General features: G+C 34.5%; 1 protein-coding gene and 1 long non-coding RNA gene across 2 annotated transcripts; one reads left to right on the top strand and one right to left on the bottom strand.

The window, feature by feature from the left end:
• Positions 1 to 1,520: 1,520 nt before the first annotated feature.
• On the bottom strand, positions 1,521 to 4,289 carry LOC112747146 (uncharacterized). Its single transcript, XR_003174803.3, has 2 exons — positions 4,046 to 4,289; positions 1,521 to 2,025 (listed from the first exon to the last, which is right to left on the bottom strand). It is a non-coding gene; the product is annotated as an uncharacterized lncRNA (long non-coding RNA).
• A 618-nt stretch (positions 4,290 to 4,907) lies between these two features.
• On the top strand, positions 4,908 to 14,166 carry LOC112750635 (uncharacterized). The gene is made up of 16 exons (XM_025799439.3): positions 4,908 to 5,638; positions 7,031 to 7,345; positions 7,427 to 7,510; positions 7,632 to 7,703; positions 7,841 to 7,912; positions 8,031 to 8,267; positions 8,673 to 8,783; positions 8,874 to 8,978; positions 11,324 to 11,449; positions 11,543 to 11,611; positions 11,700 to 11,806; positions 12,175 to 12,258; positions 12,365 to 12,452; positions 12,934 to 13,053; positions 13,228 to 13,412; positions 13,532 to 14,166. Exons 2-16 carry the CDS (start codon positions 7,232 to 7,234, stop codon positions 13,821 to 13,823), a joined length of 1,866 nt encoding a protein of 621 aa, XP_025655224.1. The 5' UTR covers positions 4,908 to 5,638; positions 7,031 to 7,231; the 3' UTR covers positions 13,824 to 14,166.
• The last annotated feature ends 1,828 nt before the right edge of the window (positions 14,167 to 15,994 follow it).

Below are 15,994 nucleotides of genomic sequence, written 5' to 3'. Positions count from 1 at the left end.
ATTAATAATTTAAATTGGACAAAACTCTTAAAAATGGAACATTTCAAATAATAAAGAAGATGAACAATTTTAAATAACAGCGAGATAAACCGTCTATTTTAAATGATAAAAAAGATGAACAGTCCATTGAAAATAAGCACGTCAACATGTTTACGTGAAAGCACATAAGTGAACCATTAAACTGCCCACTATTAATACGATTACCTTTTTTTAACTATCCACGGTTAATACTATTGTTTCTAACTGACAAAATTTTTAAATTTTTTATATACCCTCTTAAGTATTAATTTTTAAATTTAAATTATATATATTTCAAATTTCATTTGTTGCATAGGAATACATTTGAATTATATATATTTTAAATTTCGTTTATTACATAGGAGTACATAAAATGATAAAAATTTAAAATATAATTTAAATATAATTATATTTCAAATTTTGTTTGTTGTCGTATGGGAGTATATAAAAATTTGAAATATATTTAAATTTCGTTTTTTGTATGGGAATATATTTTAAAGATGAGAAGCATGAAGTTAATGCACGATAAATAAATAGAAAAAAATGATAAGAGAATTGAAATGGTTATCTCACTCTTCCTCTGTTTTATTTATTCCCATCAACCTCTCACTACTAGAAAACTAATTATTATAGACGGATATTTCGACAAATTGTATCCCACAGAAATACAGACAGAATTTGCGAGGGATTTTTGGTCGAAAACAAAAAAATGAATTAGCATAAATTACATACGGAAAAGATAATACGTCAATAATTCTGTTGGAAAATTAATTTTTTCGTGAAAAATGGTTACCGACGAAAAATCCGTCTGTAATTAGATGAACAAAAATGCTGCGTTTAATTATCTGTCTGTAATTTAAAATATTCCATCGAAAATATTGAATTAAACCTAACCTACCGCCCTCTCTCTCCGTGGCAGCCCCCTATTCAAACTCTATTTCGAGCTCCATTCACAAATGAAACACGAGCTTCTTCCTCTCTCATCGCACGAGCTACTTCTTCTCTCCGTGGCTGCTACCTTTGCTTCTTCCGCCGCTGCCGTCGCCGCCACTTGGGTCACACAATCTCTTTCTATCATCCCTTGCTCGCACGAGATCCTTCCGTTGCTGCTCTCGTCGGAAACAAGTTTTCCGTTTTTGGTGCTAAAGCATATTCAAGAAGCCTTTTCTCCAGACATGCTGCCAAAGTCTTTCTTGCACAAAGTCATCTTTGCTACCCTACATTTTCGGAGTTCTATTCTATTGTACCATCCCGTGTCATTACAAAAGACAAATAATTCTTTCACTTGGTATTTGGTTATTCTTTTTTATTATCCCAAGTTCAAAATGGGATAGATGATGACAGAGAATTATTAGAAATTTCATTAACATGATCGTGACAAAAAATATTGTACCTAGCCAACAATACATACTCAAAAGTGACCAAAATAAAGGCAATATTGCAATACCAAAAAGATTGTACTAAGCCACCAAAACTTATTCAATACAGACCAAAATAAAGGCAATACCAAAATATCCATCCAAATATATACCAAATATAAGTTTGTGCGTTAAATCATCTTAAATATAACCATCTCACAAAATACTAAAACCCTATAGTGAAAAACTTAATTTCCTAAGTCAAATCCACATAACAAGTGTCAATCAATAGTAATGGAACACACAAGGCCAATCATCTGTGAATCTGACAAGCCCCAGAAGTGTGCATACATATTCGGACTCTCAGCAAACTTCAAAATTGTCCTCACCACCTCATCATCACCGAACCCAACTATGTAAGCTTCTCACTGCCCTTAAACTTCTCGTTCACACCAACAATGACATCAGCAATTAGTTAGGCATTCTTTCTTTGGTCAGCGGAAGATTGCTGGATATGGTCAGCCATCCTCTCCGCATCCAAGCCACTAACTGCTGCTGCTCCCGTGGTTCTATCCCTGCCAAATATACCCTCCAGCCGGTAAAACAGAGGAAACGGCTTGCCAGGACTGTAGAACTTGGTTGGATGTGCCTGTGAAAATTTAAACCGAATTTAACAAACATATCTAAAAAAACACACGTTAATTCTGGTATTTAGTTTTTATTTCTCCATTTAATAATGCCACAACTACAGTTACAAATTAATGGTAGTTACTATCACTAACACAACATTGAGTAAGCTCTACCTTAAACCTTCTCCATGTGGGGTCAAGACAATCCTCTTCAACTGGTATAGCCTTGGCAAACAAAATGCTTTGAATACGTATTACAGCCTTTAAAACTTTATTAAAATACTTACTAACTGTCTCTCCGGACCTACAAAATCTAACCTGCAGGCTACGATTTTTCTTGTGATGCGCCTTATAATTAAGAAAGTTGCAACCTGCTCCGGCAGGCTTACATGACCATCCTCTTTAAGTCCTCCTTGAACTTGGAGCAACTCATACAAATTAGCAAAGGCATTTGTGTTCATTCTCAACTTCCAAATATAATTCCTATCACCCTCACCAACAATACGCTCTAAAGCCTCACATCTAGTTCTACTATTCATTCTTCCGCCTAACGACAGTTGGCCACTACTATCCCTAAAGTAAACAAATAGCGTAAGCACAAAGAAAAATATCAAATCTTCATGCTTGGATCTCATCTTTTCATAAAAACACACGCATGGCTTAATAATTTCCGATCGCTCCATGTCTCACTAGCAAAGTCATTACAGTAAAAAACGCATAAACATTCAAATAAATCTAAAAGACAAGATCAAGAAACTGGAACTAAAAGACAATTAACTCTATTTACTTCTCAATTTTAATTTAGCTTCAATTGGAAATCAAAAGAGGAAATACAATAGAAACACAATAAAAATAAAAATATCGATTTTCCTCTCTCATTTCATATACTGAAAATGACTTTTTCACGTATTTTAAGCAAATCAAAGTCTTCGTTCTAAAAGATGTTGTGGTTTAGATCGAAAGAGTTGTGTTAAGAATTATTACTTCGAATCATCCATGATTATCATACAAACTATATTAATGTCATTGAGATTATCTATTCTAAGAAGTTAACCAACAAAACGTTAAAAGGCTTAGAATTCATTGATCTAAACTGCAAAGTCTCATTGCAACCAGTTGACCAACTAAGGTGTGTAAAATTTAGTTAGTAATACTAATTAGCAAGTCCCCAATAAATTAACGGATTAGATTCTGAAAAATTAGTTGGAGTTATAATAACTAACAAGGTCTTAACAAGTCAACCAACTAAAAAGAGAAAAGTTAATTAGACTTGTGCATATTAAATAATTCAAATGAACTTAATAAATAACTAATTTCGAAGATTCAATACACTCAAGACTCTCTTATCTTTTACCCTTTAAGCTAAAATAAAAATTCTACTTCATTTGATAAGAGAGGGGTTTAGTAAAGATAACAGCAATTTAGTCAACTCCTGAAATATGTTAAATTTGCAAAACTGATGCTGATTAACACGTTCCCCCTAACAATGTGCAACCCAATTTCAAATAAAGTGATTGGTCCAGTTATATAAAATTTGATTAGCTATAGTTGAATATAATAGTATATTACTAGAGTGCCACTACTCTTAAACTATAACTAAGCTAATAAATTTTTCATCCATAGGATTTCAGAAATCACTGAGTAAGCTGGTTATAGCTACAACAATCATACATTTACAAAAAAATTACATAATTTCACATTAAACAGACGTAAATTATGCAAAAAAGAGCATCAAAAGTTCAAAATCAAAAGCTGCATAAACATGAATTCCAAAAAAACCAATCATGACAAAAAAATTTCATAAGAAGCACAGCACAAACGCAATTGATGAAACAAGATATGAGAATTAGAACCGAATCTACAGAAGCTATCTATGTATCTATATATTAGAACAAAGAACCAAATCGCATTGAAAAGAGCAAAAAAAAAAAAAGATTCTATCTATGCATCTATATATTAGAACAAAGAACCAAATCCACAGAAGCTAGGTCACATAAAAAAATTGAACGAAATTAGTAAAAAAATTTGGCTACAACTAACCTAGGTTATAGAAGCTATGACGGCGACAAGAAGGTGGTTGAACTCGACAGCAATAGGGGAGACTCTGCAACTAGGTTCCTCGAACGTTGTCCTGTGAAGGAGAAAATGAGGACAGGAGAACACGCGGCCTAGGAAGACGAACTTCGACGGCGACTCACTTACCTAGCGGTGGTTACGACGGCAGCGACGAGGTGGCTGTCCTGACACTGGTGATGCAGAGGCTGCAACCAAGTCTTCGAAGAACAAATGTGAAGATGGAGTGACGGCTGCTAAGACTGAAGCCCTAATCTGATTTGAAGAAGGTAAAGTTGAAATTAATTAATTAGAATGGGGGTATTTTGGGTACAAAATATTATTAAAGCTTCTGTCTCTGTCTTTAAAAATGTCAGTCTCCAGTGTCCCTACTTTTTGGAGGTACTGAAATACTGAAATTTTGGAGATAAAGACAAATTTAAGTGCCAGTCTCTAACTCAACAAATATAATACTGAGTTCTTATCCCCCAGTCTCAGTTCTAGTCCCTGCAAATAGAACTGATTTTTATGTAAAAAAAATATTAAATTATAAATTAATGATTTTCTTTTAGTAACTAAGGATCTTTTACACTTAGTGAGAGGTTTTTGGTTCAACATCCACTTCAAATATATTTTTATATAATTATATAACAAATACATATTTTGGTTCAACATCCACTTCAAATATATTTTTATATAATTATATAACAAATACATATATAGAGTGCGGGTTGGGTTGAGGCTCAACCCACGCTCTACCCAATCCGCATGAAAATCCTACCCGCACTCTACCTTTCCTGCTGCGGATGGGGTTGGGTACATATTGCCACCCCTACCTCAGAACCAAGGTTCTGAAAACCAGTTCGAACTGGCCGGTTGAACCGGTTGAATAAACCAGTATAAGAAACGAATCCGTCATATATCAAAACCAGAAAATTCAAAAACTGTCGTTGGACCGTTGAACCGGTCGGGAACCAGTCGATCGAATCGAACCGGGACCCGACCGGTTTTCTGAAATTTGCACAAAATGGCGCCGTTGGTTAGAGGACCCTAACCATTGACCAAGATGCGCAGCACCCTCTTGGCCTCTCCTCTCTCAGAGTCTCACTCAGCCACTCTCCTCCTTCCTCTCATCGAGCTCCCTCACTCCCTCACTTCCCTCTTTCTGGCCTCTGAACGAACACACTGAAGAACGCAGAGAAGAGAACTCGATCGCAGCTTGGAGGAAGCCCCGAAGCAGCCCTCTCTCATCGCCGTTCCTCAAAGTCCAGCCACCGCCGCCATCCGCATTGCTACAGCTTCGGCGCAACGTCGCCCTTGTTCACCGCGCGTCCACCTCCTTTTTGGCCAAGCTTCTGCCTCTGTTTTTTGGCCAACCCTTGTTCTCCCCTTTTTGGCCAACCCTTGTTCGAGCTGCTTAGCCCTCTGTTCGGTCCTCTACGCCGCGTGTTCGAGCCTCTGCTCCACCGCCTTTCAGCCACCGTTCAACCATTGTTCAGCTTCCGTTCAACCATTTCCGTCGCGTTTTAAAGCTCCTCCCTTCCCTGTTCTGCTTGAATTTCAGAACTGCTCCATCCTAGGGTGATTTTTTTTCCTTCTTCTTGTTCTTTCTTGTATTAATTATTCCAGTTATTGTTTTAATTGTTCATGATTAGTATGTTTTCTAGTTCTTATTTTGTTGTTGGTTTGCTGGAGTTTAAAATTTTAATTGTTCTTGTTATTTTGATTTTCAGTTTTAATTGATCTTATTAACTTGTTAATTTGATAAATTATTGTTTTGGTGTTGTTCTTTACCTTTTGATTGTTATATTGTGTTTTGCTGTTGTTGATTTAATCAATTGTTCATTGAGTGGAAGATAAAAACCTGCCATGTTAAAACTGCTCCTGCCATGTTAAACCTGCCATGTTAAAACTGCTCCTATTGGTTTAGTATGGCTAAATCCCTGCTTCCAAAGAGATTCTAGCACCATGCTTGGACCTTCTCTCTGAGGTTGGCCCTGTGATGATTAAGGATGTAAATCTTGTGACCCGCTTTAGGAATTAACTTTTTAGTTTCTTTTTTAAATTGGATATCGAAATTTTGTTTGTTGATGCTAGTAATTTTGTTTGTTGATGTGTGGATATATTCTTTCATATTCCTCACTAAGTCGTAGTAATCTGTATGCCTTTGATCCCATAGCCTTTGTGTTGTTGCATATTGGTAGATAGAACTTTTTATTTTCTTTTTTAAATTGGATATCGAAATTTTGTTTGTTGATGTTAGTAATTTTGTTTGTTGATGTGTGGATATATTCTTTCATATTCCTCACTAAGTCGTAGTGATCTGTATGCCTTTGATCCCATAGCCTTTGTATTGTTGCATATTGGTAGATAGAAGGTATCAAATTTTGTGACATATGGTAGTAACTAATAAGTAGAGTAGTTTATTCTTTTCTTTTCTATTATAGATATGTCGAATAGAACAATGTATATACTTTTGAAAACTAAATTGTTTCTTTTGAACCAAAATTTGGGTGATTACTCTTTTCTAAATATGCAAGCAATTCTATCTAGTTGGCCATGAAAGCTTTCATTTTCTTTCTAGTATTAGTTCGTGAATGACTTTGTTTTGCAAATAAAACAGTTGTGAAGTTACTGTGAAACAGTGGCACGGAATAGTCTCTCGCTCTTTCTCTAATTTATTTTCTATTTTTTTCTTTGGAAAATAACATATTAGGTATTTTCTTTGATTGGATGTAGAAGATAGTATATCTTTTTATGGTTTTATTCTTTATTGTAACAAATTTTGAATAATTGTTTGTTAGTTAATCTGGAACCTTGCTGTTAGTTATTTTATTTATTATTTTATTATAAAACGGTTATTTCGGTTGAACCACAATTGAACCGGTTGGACCAATAAATTAGAGTGGTTCAATGACCGGTTCGGTTTTCAGAACCTTGCTCAGAACCCTTTTTCCTGTTGCCTCTTCTTAGCCGCCATTCCCTTCTCATTAACGAAGAGGTAGCAGCTGCAGTAGCTGCCAAAGTTCTTTACCCTCGCCAACGAAGACGTGGACACCATACGCTGTTCCGTCTTTTGTCGTTTCATCTCTCTGCAAACGACAACAACGAACTCCGTTTTGTTTGCATCGCGTTTTGCGTTTTGCATTTCGTCCCTTTTTTAAACTCGGCTCAATGGGAAGGGTTAGTGGAGCCGAGAAGCAAGAGTTCAGTGAGATGGAGAACGCTGAATTCTCTGATTTGCAGCTAATTTGTCATGTTAGAGATGCACTTTCAGCAGTCACTTTGGTACGTGGAGCAAAACATCATTCTAGAATCTTTTTTTTTTTTTTTCTGAAAATTAAAATGGTGGATTTTACTCATTCTTAGGGTGATAGAGAGAATTATGACGAGCTTGTTGGTTATTTGCACCGGAAAGAGAGTCTTAATCCCGATGATATTGCTCTACTTGAGGTCAGTTCTTACATTAGAGCACGTGGAGATTGTGACATTATATATATACATTTTTTATTTGTGCTAATAGATAGTGCTGACAATGATGTTGTGATAATATTTGATTTGATGATGGTTACAGACAACTTTGAAGGCACTCTCTGGAACAGTCTCATGCATAGATTCTGTTCATCACGAATCTCTTCTTTCTGCAGTAAGTTCTTTTTCACATTGGACTTGTTGCTTGTGTTTATGTTTATCTTGTGCTTGAAGTGTGGAACTTGTTAATGTTGGAAGGAAATGGACAATTTATAAAGATATAGTTGTTCTCACTGAAATTGTTTTTGCCAGGTTTATAGAATGAGCCTGTGGAATTATGGAACTTCTATTATGGATGCACTGATTGAGCTGATTGTATCCTTGGTACGTGTTTCCTTTTTGTTCTTTCCCCTTTTATCTGTGTTATTAGGAGCCATTTGCAGAGTTTTAATGTTCTATAAAGCTTGTTTGACTTTTCTTTTCTTTTTTACCCTATTTGAAGGCTGCTTCGAATGGGAAATATATTGATTGGTCTTTGGAGTTGCTTGTGAATAACTTCACTCCCCCTTATCACCTCATGGATAGTTTGAAGCAGGAGAGTGGAATTGAAAAGAAGAATAAAGTTCTGTCTCGTGTGCATGCTGCTTTTGAAGCCATAGCTGTTTTGGTGCCTCTTGCGCCTTTGCGACTGTCTCCAATAGTTGTCCAGAGGATGCCCTTAATCTACAGTAAGGGACCGGTGAGTTCAAATTCCACTTCCATCCACTGCCATCGGAAGTGTTTAAGCAACTGCTTTATGCTAGTTGCTGCTCCATTTTGTGAATTTCTTGTGTTGTATGTGATGGACTGTCAACTTGGTTGATGGCAATTAGCATCCATCTAAGCTTCATTTTTGTTTTACAATGTGGAGGCATTATTTACTCTTGCACTCTGAAATATGTCGGGTTGCTCCAGTAATCATTTACATGCTTTTGTTGTATGCATTTTGATGCCAAAACAATATAAGGAAACCAATATATTAATTTGAGGAGCATTTCTAATTATCAGATTTCTTTTATTTAGCTTTTCAACATATGTAAGAAGAACTAATTCAATAATTGCAGTATTTTGTCCAAGTTTAACTTGCATCTTATGATACTTGTAGGAGATTCTCATGTACGTGGAGAACATGTTAAAGCTGGAAAGTGGTGCAATTGGAGAAATTGTTGGCGTTACGATGCTGCCTGCTATTGTAGATAGGTTGATAGAACTTGATGTATGTTGGTTAAGTCACCCTTTAAGTTTTCGTTAAAAGAAAAGTGAGGGCAGTTGACCATTAAATTAATCTCATTTGATCTATTTTCAGGTTGAAATTGGATGGGATGGCCTCTTGCAGGAAGATGCCAAAGGCATATTTGAAATGGAATTAGAGGATGCCGAATTTGCGGATGGGGATGGGGATGATAATATGGTATGGTCCAAAATTTTTAATTTTGGGTTCATCTTGATGTCTCTTTTTTTGTAAAATAGAATTTTGAAAATTAAGAAGATGCTCCTCTTAATTGGTTAGATAAAAAAAAATGAAATTAAGATTTCGGCAGGGGGAATCTCTTACTCTGTTTAACATGCATTGTCTATAATATAGAGTGTGCGTTTGTGCGTTATCTAGTAGAGTTTTGATAATTTGCATTCCATCTCTTATGCTTTGTGAAATGAAAAGATTGAATGAGGTTGTTATTATTGCCTCATAGTTCCATAGTCATCCATTGATGCTAGTTCATGCTGCTGAAATGGTGCTTGCTAGAGTAATATGGAGGTGTGAAAGACACTTCTTTTTGCAAATTCTCTGTCTGAAGTTTGATATTTCATCTCCTGCCTCTTTTTTATTGGTTTTATATGTTGTGTCATGGAACATGGACAATGATCTGCCTGTAAATTTAATTAGCCATATATTCTTCTGATTAATTCAATCATTTCACTATTGGATGACCTGAAACACAATTACCCACCAAATTTTGTCCTCTTCAATACATCTGTTAGCAATTTCTTAGCAAGAGATTTAAGATGGATGGTGATGGGAAACAGGAAGATTGAAGTTTATCATTCTGAAATGCAAGTTGTGGTCAATCTGACATAGGTTGGTGTTTCGATGGTGATTTTGTCAGAGCATCCCTGTATGTATGTTTATAAGGCTGTGGAAGCAGCCATTAGCCCTATCAAACTATGAAAAGCCTTATTCTGGTGTTTGCCTGTTTCAGGCTAACATGTCAAGCTGATTGTATTCAGGCTTGGCTTGATCAGGCTGTGGGTGTAGTTAAGTGGCTTTGTGAAGTGGCAAAACTTCATATGGTGAACTCAGGTACTCTAACTCTCTGTATATCATATACCAAGTTGGAATCGAGTTGTCCATGATAAGTAATTTTTTAACCATACTAGATATGTCCTATACATGTCTCAATTGCAATGTTTTGAGCTGTCAATATGGAAGACTGAAATTTGTTCTGGTCATTGTGATATTTTCTAGATTTGAGATACGTGTAAAGATGTTCTGCTTTCGATTTTTTGTGAATCTATATACCACTGTTTTTTCTCCCGTATTTGGGAGCGGGGAGATAAATACTTCGTAACTTCATGCATTGTCACTTTGAATGGATTCAAACTTCTGAACTTCTACTGCACCCAATGTTCAAAGTCTAACACAACTCTTAGGCTTTGTTTGTTTGAGAAGAAAATGGAAGGAAAGAAAAGGGAGGAAAGGAAATTGGAAGGAAAATGATTATTTTCTATTGTTTGGTTGAAGAGAAAAATTGGAAGGGAAAAGTTGAATAGGATAAAAAAGTTGATGGGACCTGCCAAATTTTTTCTCTCCAATATTGGATGGAAAAGTGATGGAAAACATATTATGTTTCTCTACTTTCAATATTACCCTTTCTCTTTTTTCAATATATTTTATAATACAAGGATAAAATTGTCTTTTTATAACATTTCTTTCCTTCTTATTTTCCTTTCATCCAACCATATCTTTAAAGCACAAAGGGTTATATTACTACTATCTTTAGGCAAGAGGCACCAATACTGTCTGCTTGCTTAAGAAAGGTGTTGATATTGTTTAAAGAAAAATAGAGCCTCGTAAATATTGGCAGTTGTATTCAGAAAGTGATTAGAATGATTGTTTATATAGGAAAGAGACCAAGAAAGCAGCTCGGCCATAGAGTTATCTCTTCTGCCATAAACTACAATTCCCAAGAAGGGAAGTCTTTGTGCAGTAAACTTGTAGTGGACAGGTGTTAGTGCTAAATACGTAGTATACAATTTGGAATCACATTTCCGTATACAATTTAGAAAAGTTACGATATGATACTAATTAGAGTTTTGCCAGTTCATCATTTTTCCTTTAGCAGTGATCATTTGAGCTCTCCCTTTATAGTACTCCCTCAGCTTTAAAGTTCATTAACCTAAGATCATGGATGAAACTCCTTCCTGTCATGGCAATGCCATGCTCATGCATTAGATTTGAATCTTTGTTCTGCAGTCAGCTCACTGTTAATTTTTCAGCCAACTTCTGTGTGAATTGCAAGGTTTTGAAAGATGAATGTAGTTAGGTTCTATTAGGCTATTGGCTCATCTATGAGCAATATATTTCCAACTTTTATTCATTATGTACTTCCTCAAATTTACAACATATGTTAGTTGCCAGTCTATATATCATTTTATTAATGGAAATATGTGTCCAAGATTTTGTCTTCACTTGTGTGTGTTTCACAATATCATATATCTTGTGTGCTGCCTCGTGGTTGTTTTTTATTTTATTTACAGCCTGCTGCAGAATATTTAAATAGGAAAACTTTGGAGGGAAACACAATTGCTGAGAAATTAGATAGCTTGATTGAGCTTACTTTTTTGCATCTCGAGTCCTGTCAAAGCAGTGGCCGTTTGTCTGAGGTATTTTCTGGACGTTACATATAGTTGCTTTAATTACTTTGTATTATATACTTAACATCTAATCATCTATATGTTCATTAAATTATTAATTAGGTATTTGATGTTCTACTGAGATCATTTCAAAGGACTATTTTGAATGCCTACAAGTCAAAGTTCACCCAGGTACGCTTCTCTCTCTCTCTCTCTCTCTGCTGTTTAAAGTTGGTAATGCTTTGTGAAATACATTATCAATGCCTTTATTTTGTTGCAGTTTGTGGTGTTCTATGCATGTGCACTGGATCCTGAAGATTGTGGTGTGAAGTTTGCCATGGTTCTTACAGATATGTTTCTTAGCAATTTTAATCCCCCCAATACTAGGTACAATTGATTTTACATTGTGGCCGAAACTTGAAATTAAAGTTCAAGTGCCTGTCAGCACCAATTGATGAACTCTTAAAATTTTTTGCGCCCCTTTATTGTGAAGTGTCGTAATTGATGATAGTGTCGTCATTTGTATTTTTTATTTTTGATTGATCATTTTTTAACTGTAAATGATCTAATGCTTATCAAATGGAGCCCCTTAGCAGCTTATTATATAATTTAATTATTTAATTGAACTTAAAAGATTGACTGTTCTCCTTTTTATTGAATTATTTGTTGTTTTAACATCATTTTGTGAAAGATGAGCATTGTATAGACTTCACATATGAGTATATGACATTGCTAGTTGTTTTCATTTATCGCAGGATGAGTGCTGTTGCTTATCTTGCTAGTTATTTGTCCCGTGCAAAGTTTGTTTCAGCTGCATTGGTTGCTAGCATCTTACAAAGGTTTGGGATCTTCTTGTTTCCTTGCATTGCCAAATTTTTCCTGTCTTATCATATAACATAGGAAATAGAGCTAACTTGATGTGATTATCTTTCAATGAGGTTTCAGATTGGTTGATTGGTGTCTTAACTATTGCCAGTCACATGATTCCGTTATGAACCCGCGAGCACATCAAGTTTTTTATTCTGGTTGTCAGGTATGCCGATTAGCATTTGACCTTCTATTCTTGCACGTGGTGATGGAAGGGCTATAAATCTGATGTCTTGACATTAATTGGGCAAGTAATGCAGCAGGAATGATATTATAACATTCTAAAAATTCTCTTTAAAACTAGGTATAATTAATTTCTAGAAATATTTAAAAGAATTCTTAATTTAGGAATTAAGGGGATGCATGGCCGAAATTGTTAGGAAGATAAATCATTTGCCATGGTTTGAAAGCTTCCTGTTAGTGTATCCTTTGATATGTGCTTTTGAGCCCTCAATCCTCTGCTGTTTATTGTAAGCAATTGGTTTGGTTTGGCTACCTTACAAATTATTTTAACCTGGTTAGAAAACCTAAGTATTTCTGTGAACAATCATTCATGTTGTTGCTATCATGTTTTTTTATTTTTATGCTTAATTTCTTTTGGTAGATAATTTGGATTTTGGTGTTCATAAGCTTGTTTTTGTGAGCAGGCTCTCATGTACATGCTGTGTTTTCGAATGAGATCTCTGATGGATGCTCCAAGGCTCAAAATGCAACTTCTAAATATGCCCATGGAGCCAATCTTGCAACATAAATTGAATCCTTTGAAGGTAATGAACTTCTCAAAAGCTATCATGGTTTATAGAGAGTATAACATGCTAAGATTTTATGGATAGTGATATAATCGCTGAAGACTGGAATGATTTTGGTTAATTATTGTTATTTTGCTCCGACCTTGATTATTCTATCTAAAATGTATAATTAAGCTGACATTTTTCCAACAGGTTTGTCTACCTACTGTAGTAGTGGAATTCCTAAGACAAGCAAAGGCTGCTAAGCTCTTCATGACATCAGAATCATTTGCCTTTGATGATATGCTCGAATCTGATCTTTCGAGGGCATTTGGTGGGATAGATAGGCTCGACGCGTTCTTTCCTTTTGATCCTTGTTTACTGAAGAAAAGTGAAAGGTTTGTAAGCTAGTTCTATGAAGGAAAAAAATCGACAGATTTGTCCAAACTTTTTTCCTAGTTTAGTTGTTGATGCTGCTTCTTCTGCCTTCCACTCTAAATTCCGTTGCTGTTTACAGTTATATACGGCCACATTTTGCTCGCTGGTCAAAGATCAAATGTGATGGTGCCAACGATGGCGACCTCAGTGAAAGTGGCAGTGATGCATCCGATGACGAATTTGTCGACATGAATGAGAATGATATGATTGAAGATGACATGACAGTGAGTGTACAAGCAGGTTTGGATTTCGACCCCGACTTGAATAGAATGTCTATCACGCCCAAGAACAAGTTTCTGTTACATTTTCAACAGCAAAACGCAAGAATGCCCGCAAGAATCAGACCATCCACTAGTCCAGAGTCTTTGTAATGAAATTCTTGTGGCGAAAAACATGTCAATTTTGCAATGTTTTGGCGTGGCAGGATTAGGAAGTCTATGTTGGTGTTCTTTATAGTGAAGAAAACGGGGGAGCATTGTGCAGTGTTTTGGGGTATTTTTCCCCATATTCAGGGCAATTGTAAGTGTAGTTTTTAACTTATGTTCACTTTGTGCTGCCTATTAAGAAAATGAGCAGAGTAGCCAACATTTTTAGGATTCCGCTCGTCGTCACTATCTTGTAAATTGTAATAGTAGTGTTTCAAAATTAACTACTTTTTTTTTTTGGACGGGAAAATTAACTACTTGAAAGTAATATTATTTATTTACTTCAAAATATATGGGCCTTTTGCCTTAGAAGTTGTGCCGTTCGTTGGGTTTCGTATTTTTGGTACCCACAATAAAATTCTAGTGAAAGGAAGGAATACGTCCTTCTTTGAGATGTGGAAGTTCTACCTTCTTTTATTTACATAGCCGTACTTAATTTATTTTCTTTAGACCATTGTAGTCTTGTATTTGTGAAATTTTTAGGGTGTTTTGTATTTTTTGTATTTTTTCGCTAAAATTTCACTCTATTTTTGTTACGTAACTCAACCGATGACTTTAAAATATGTGAAATGCTAGTGGAAAAAAAAGTTGATTAGAGCTCAAATGTAAAATGAAAATATAAGTATTGGTGAAAATTTACATCCGGTTGTTATCATGTAAAGCTTTTAGGTGAGAATTAGATAATTTGATATATTTAACTAAATTATTATCTAACGGATTTTTAACTATAAATTTTACATAAAACCAATTGCATCCGAGTCTTTATCACAAGTAAAAGACATTAATTATTTACCATTTTATCTTATTTCAGTTGCAAATAAAAATATAAATTTTCAAAAACTTCAAAAATAAAAATATATAAAACCTCAAATAATAAAAGAAGCAATATCGTATTAAACCAAATCAATTACATTACAAAATGATTTTTTTTTTAAGAAGAAAAGAACAAAAAAATGTTAGTATAATTATCTAGAATTATAGGAACAATTATAGATAGAGAAGATGATTTTTTTTTTTAAATAAAGAAGAGCATAAAAAAATTATTAATAAAATTAGAATGACTTTCTAACATTTATTTCGAGTGTTTTTGAATTTGAGCTCGTTTTAAAAATATAAAAACTTTTGTTGAAAATAAGTGAATACAAAATAATGAATTGGGGTAAATTTATAAATAATTTTGGCAATTCCATTGAATGGAGCTCTCCATGAGAGTTCCATCTCTCCATGAGAGTTCCATCAAATACTTTACCAACTTTTCAATATGGTGAATTAATTGTGGTGGATCATGAAAGTTGGGGTCTTGGGGAAAAAGAGATTTAAAGACATGTGGTTCGGTACCACTGCATAATTGTGATAAAATGGAATAAACCTTTTGAAGCTTCGAATATTATGTAAAGGGAAGATATATCTATGGATGGTGCATGCAATTTGTAAGTTGCATGTCATTTGATTAGCTGAGGTAAAATCTGCGTCGTTCATGTTACCAAATATCATCGGCCATTGTCTGGGTATCATAAATTTAGCATAATGAACCTATCATTTGCAAATTAAAATTTTGCTTATAAGTACTCTATATATATATATACACACGTAAACGTCATGTGTAGTAGGGGTGTTCAAATCCAAACCGATCCAAATTAAACCGCTCATCCAATTCGATCCAAACCGAAAACCGATTAAAACCGCACTAATTCGGATTTGATTGGATTCTATTTTTTGTAAACCGCTGGATTGGATCGGATTTCGGATCTACTTTTCATAACCGATCCAATCCAATTCAAACCGCACAATGTGCTATAATATTATTATTTTATTATTATATTTACAATTATACTTATAACATGTTCAATTTGTTATACATTTTCCTATTATTCATGTATTATTATTATTTAATAAATATTTTATGTTCAAAATGTTATTTATTTATTTATTTTAACTAATCTATAATTTTATTTCTATTATTATGTTATCGTTAGTTTTTTAAGATATTGTTAAAACTAATTATGTCATTGTTGATTATTTAAAATTTGATGTTGAGACTTGTTATATGTATTTAATTTTTTTTATTTAAAAAACCGCAAATCCAAACCGATCCAAACCGCTTGTAATCGGATCGG

The sequence above is a fragment of the Arachis hypogaea genome, chromosome 15 (assembly GCF_003086295.3).
Source record: "Arachis hypogaea cultivar Tifrunner chromosome 15, arahy.Tifrunner.gnm2.J5K5, whole genome shotgun sequence".
Classification (NCBI taxonomy): Eukaryota; Viridiplantae; Streptophyta; class Magnoliopsida; order Fabales; family Fabaceae; genus Arachis; species Arachis hypogaea.
The sequence above is the reverse complement of the archived record's forward strand: the minus strand, read 5'-3'. Positions and strand labels throughout refer to the sequence as shown.

Excerpts from the sequence above, each read along its gene's own strand:
- LOC112750635 (XM_025799439.3), top strand. The coding sequence starts at position 7,232 with ATGGGAAGGGTTAGTGGAGCCGAGAAGCAAGAGTTCAGTGAGATGGAG. Across the intron at positions 7,511-7,631 it reads ATGATATTGCTCTACTTGAG|ACAACTTTGAAGGCACTCTC; the intron begins GTCAGTTCTTAC and ends TGATGGTTACAG. Across the intron at positions 7,704-7,840 it reads ACGAATCTCTTCTTTCTGCA|GTTTATAGAATGAGCCTGTG; the intron begins GTAAGTTCTTTT and ends TGTTTTTGCCAG.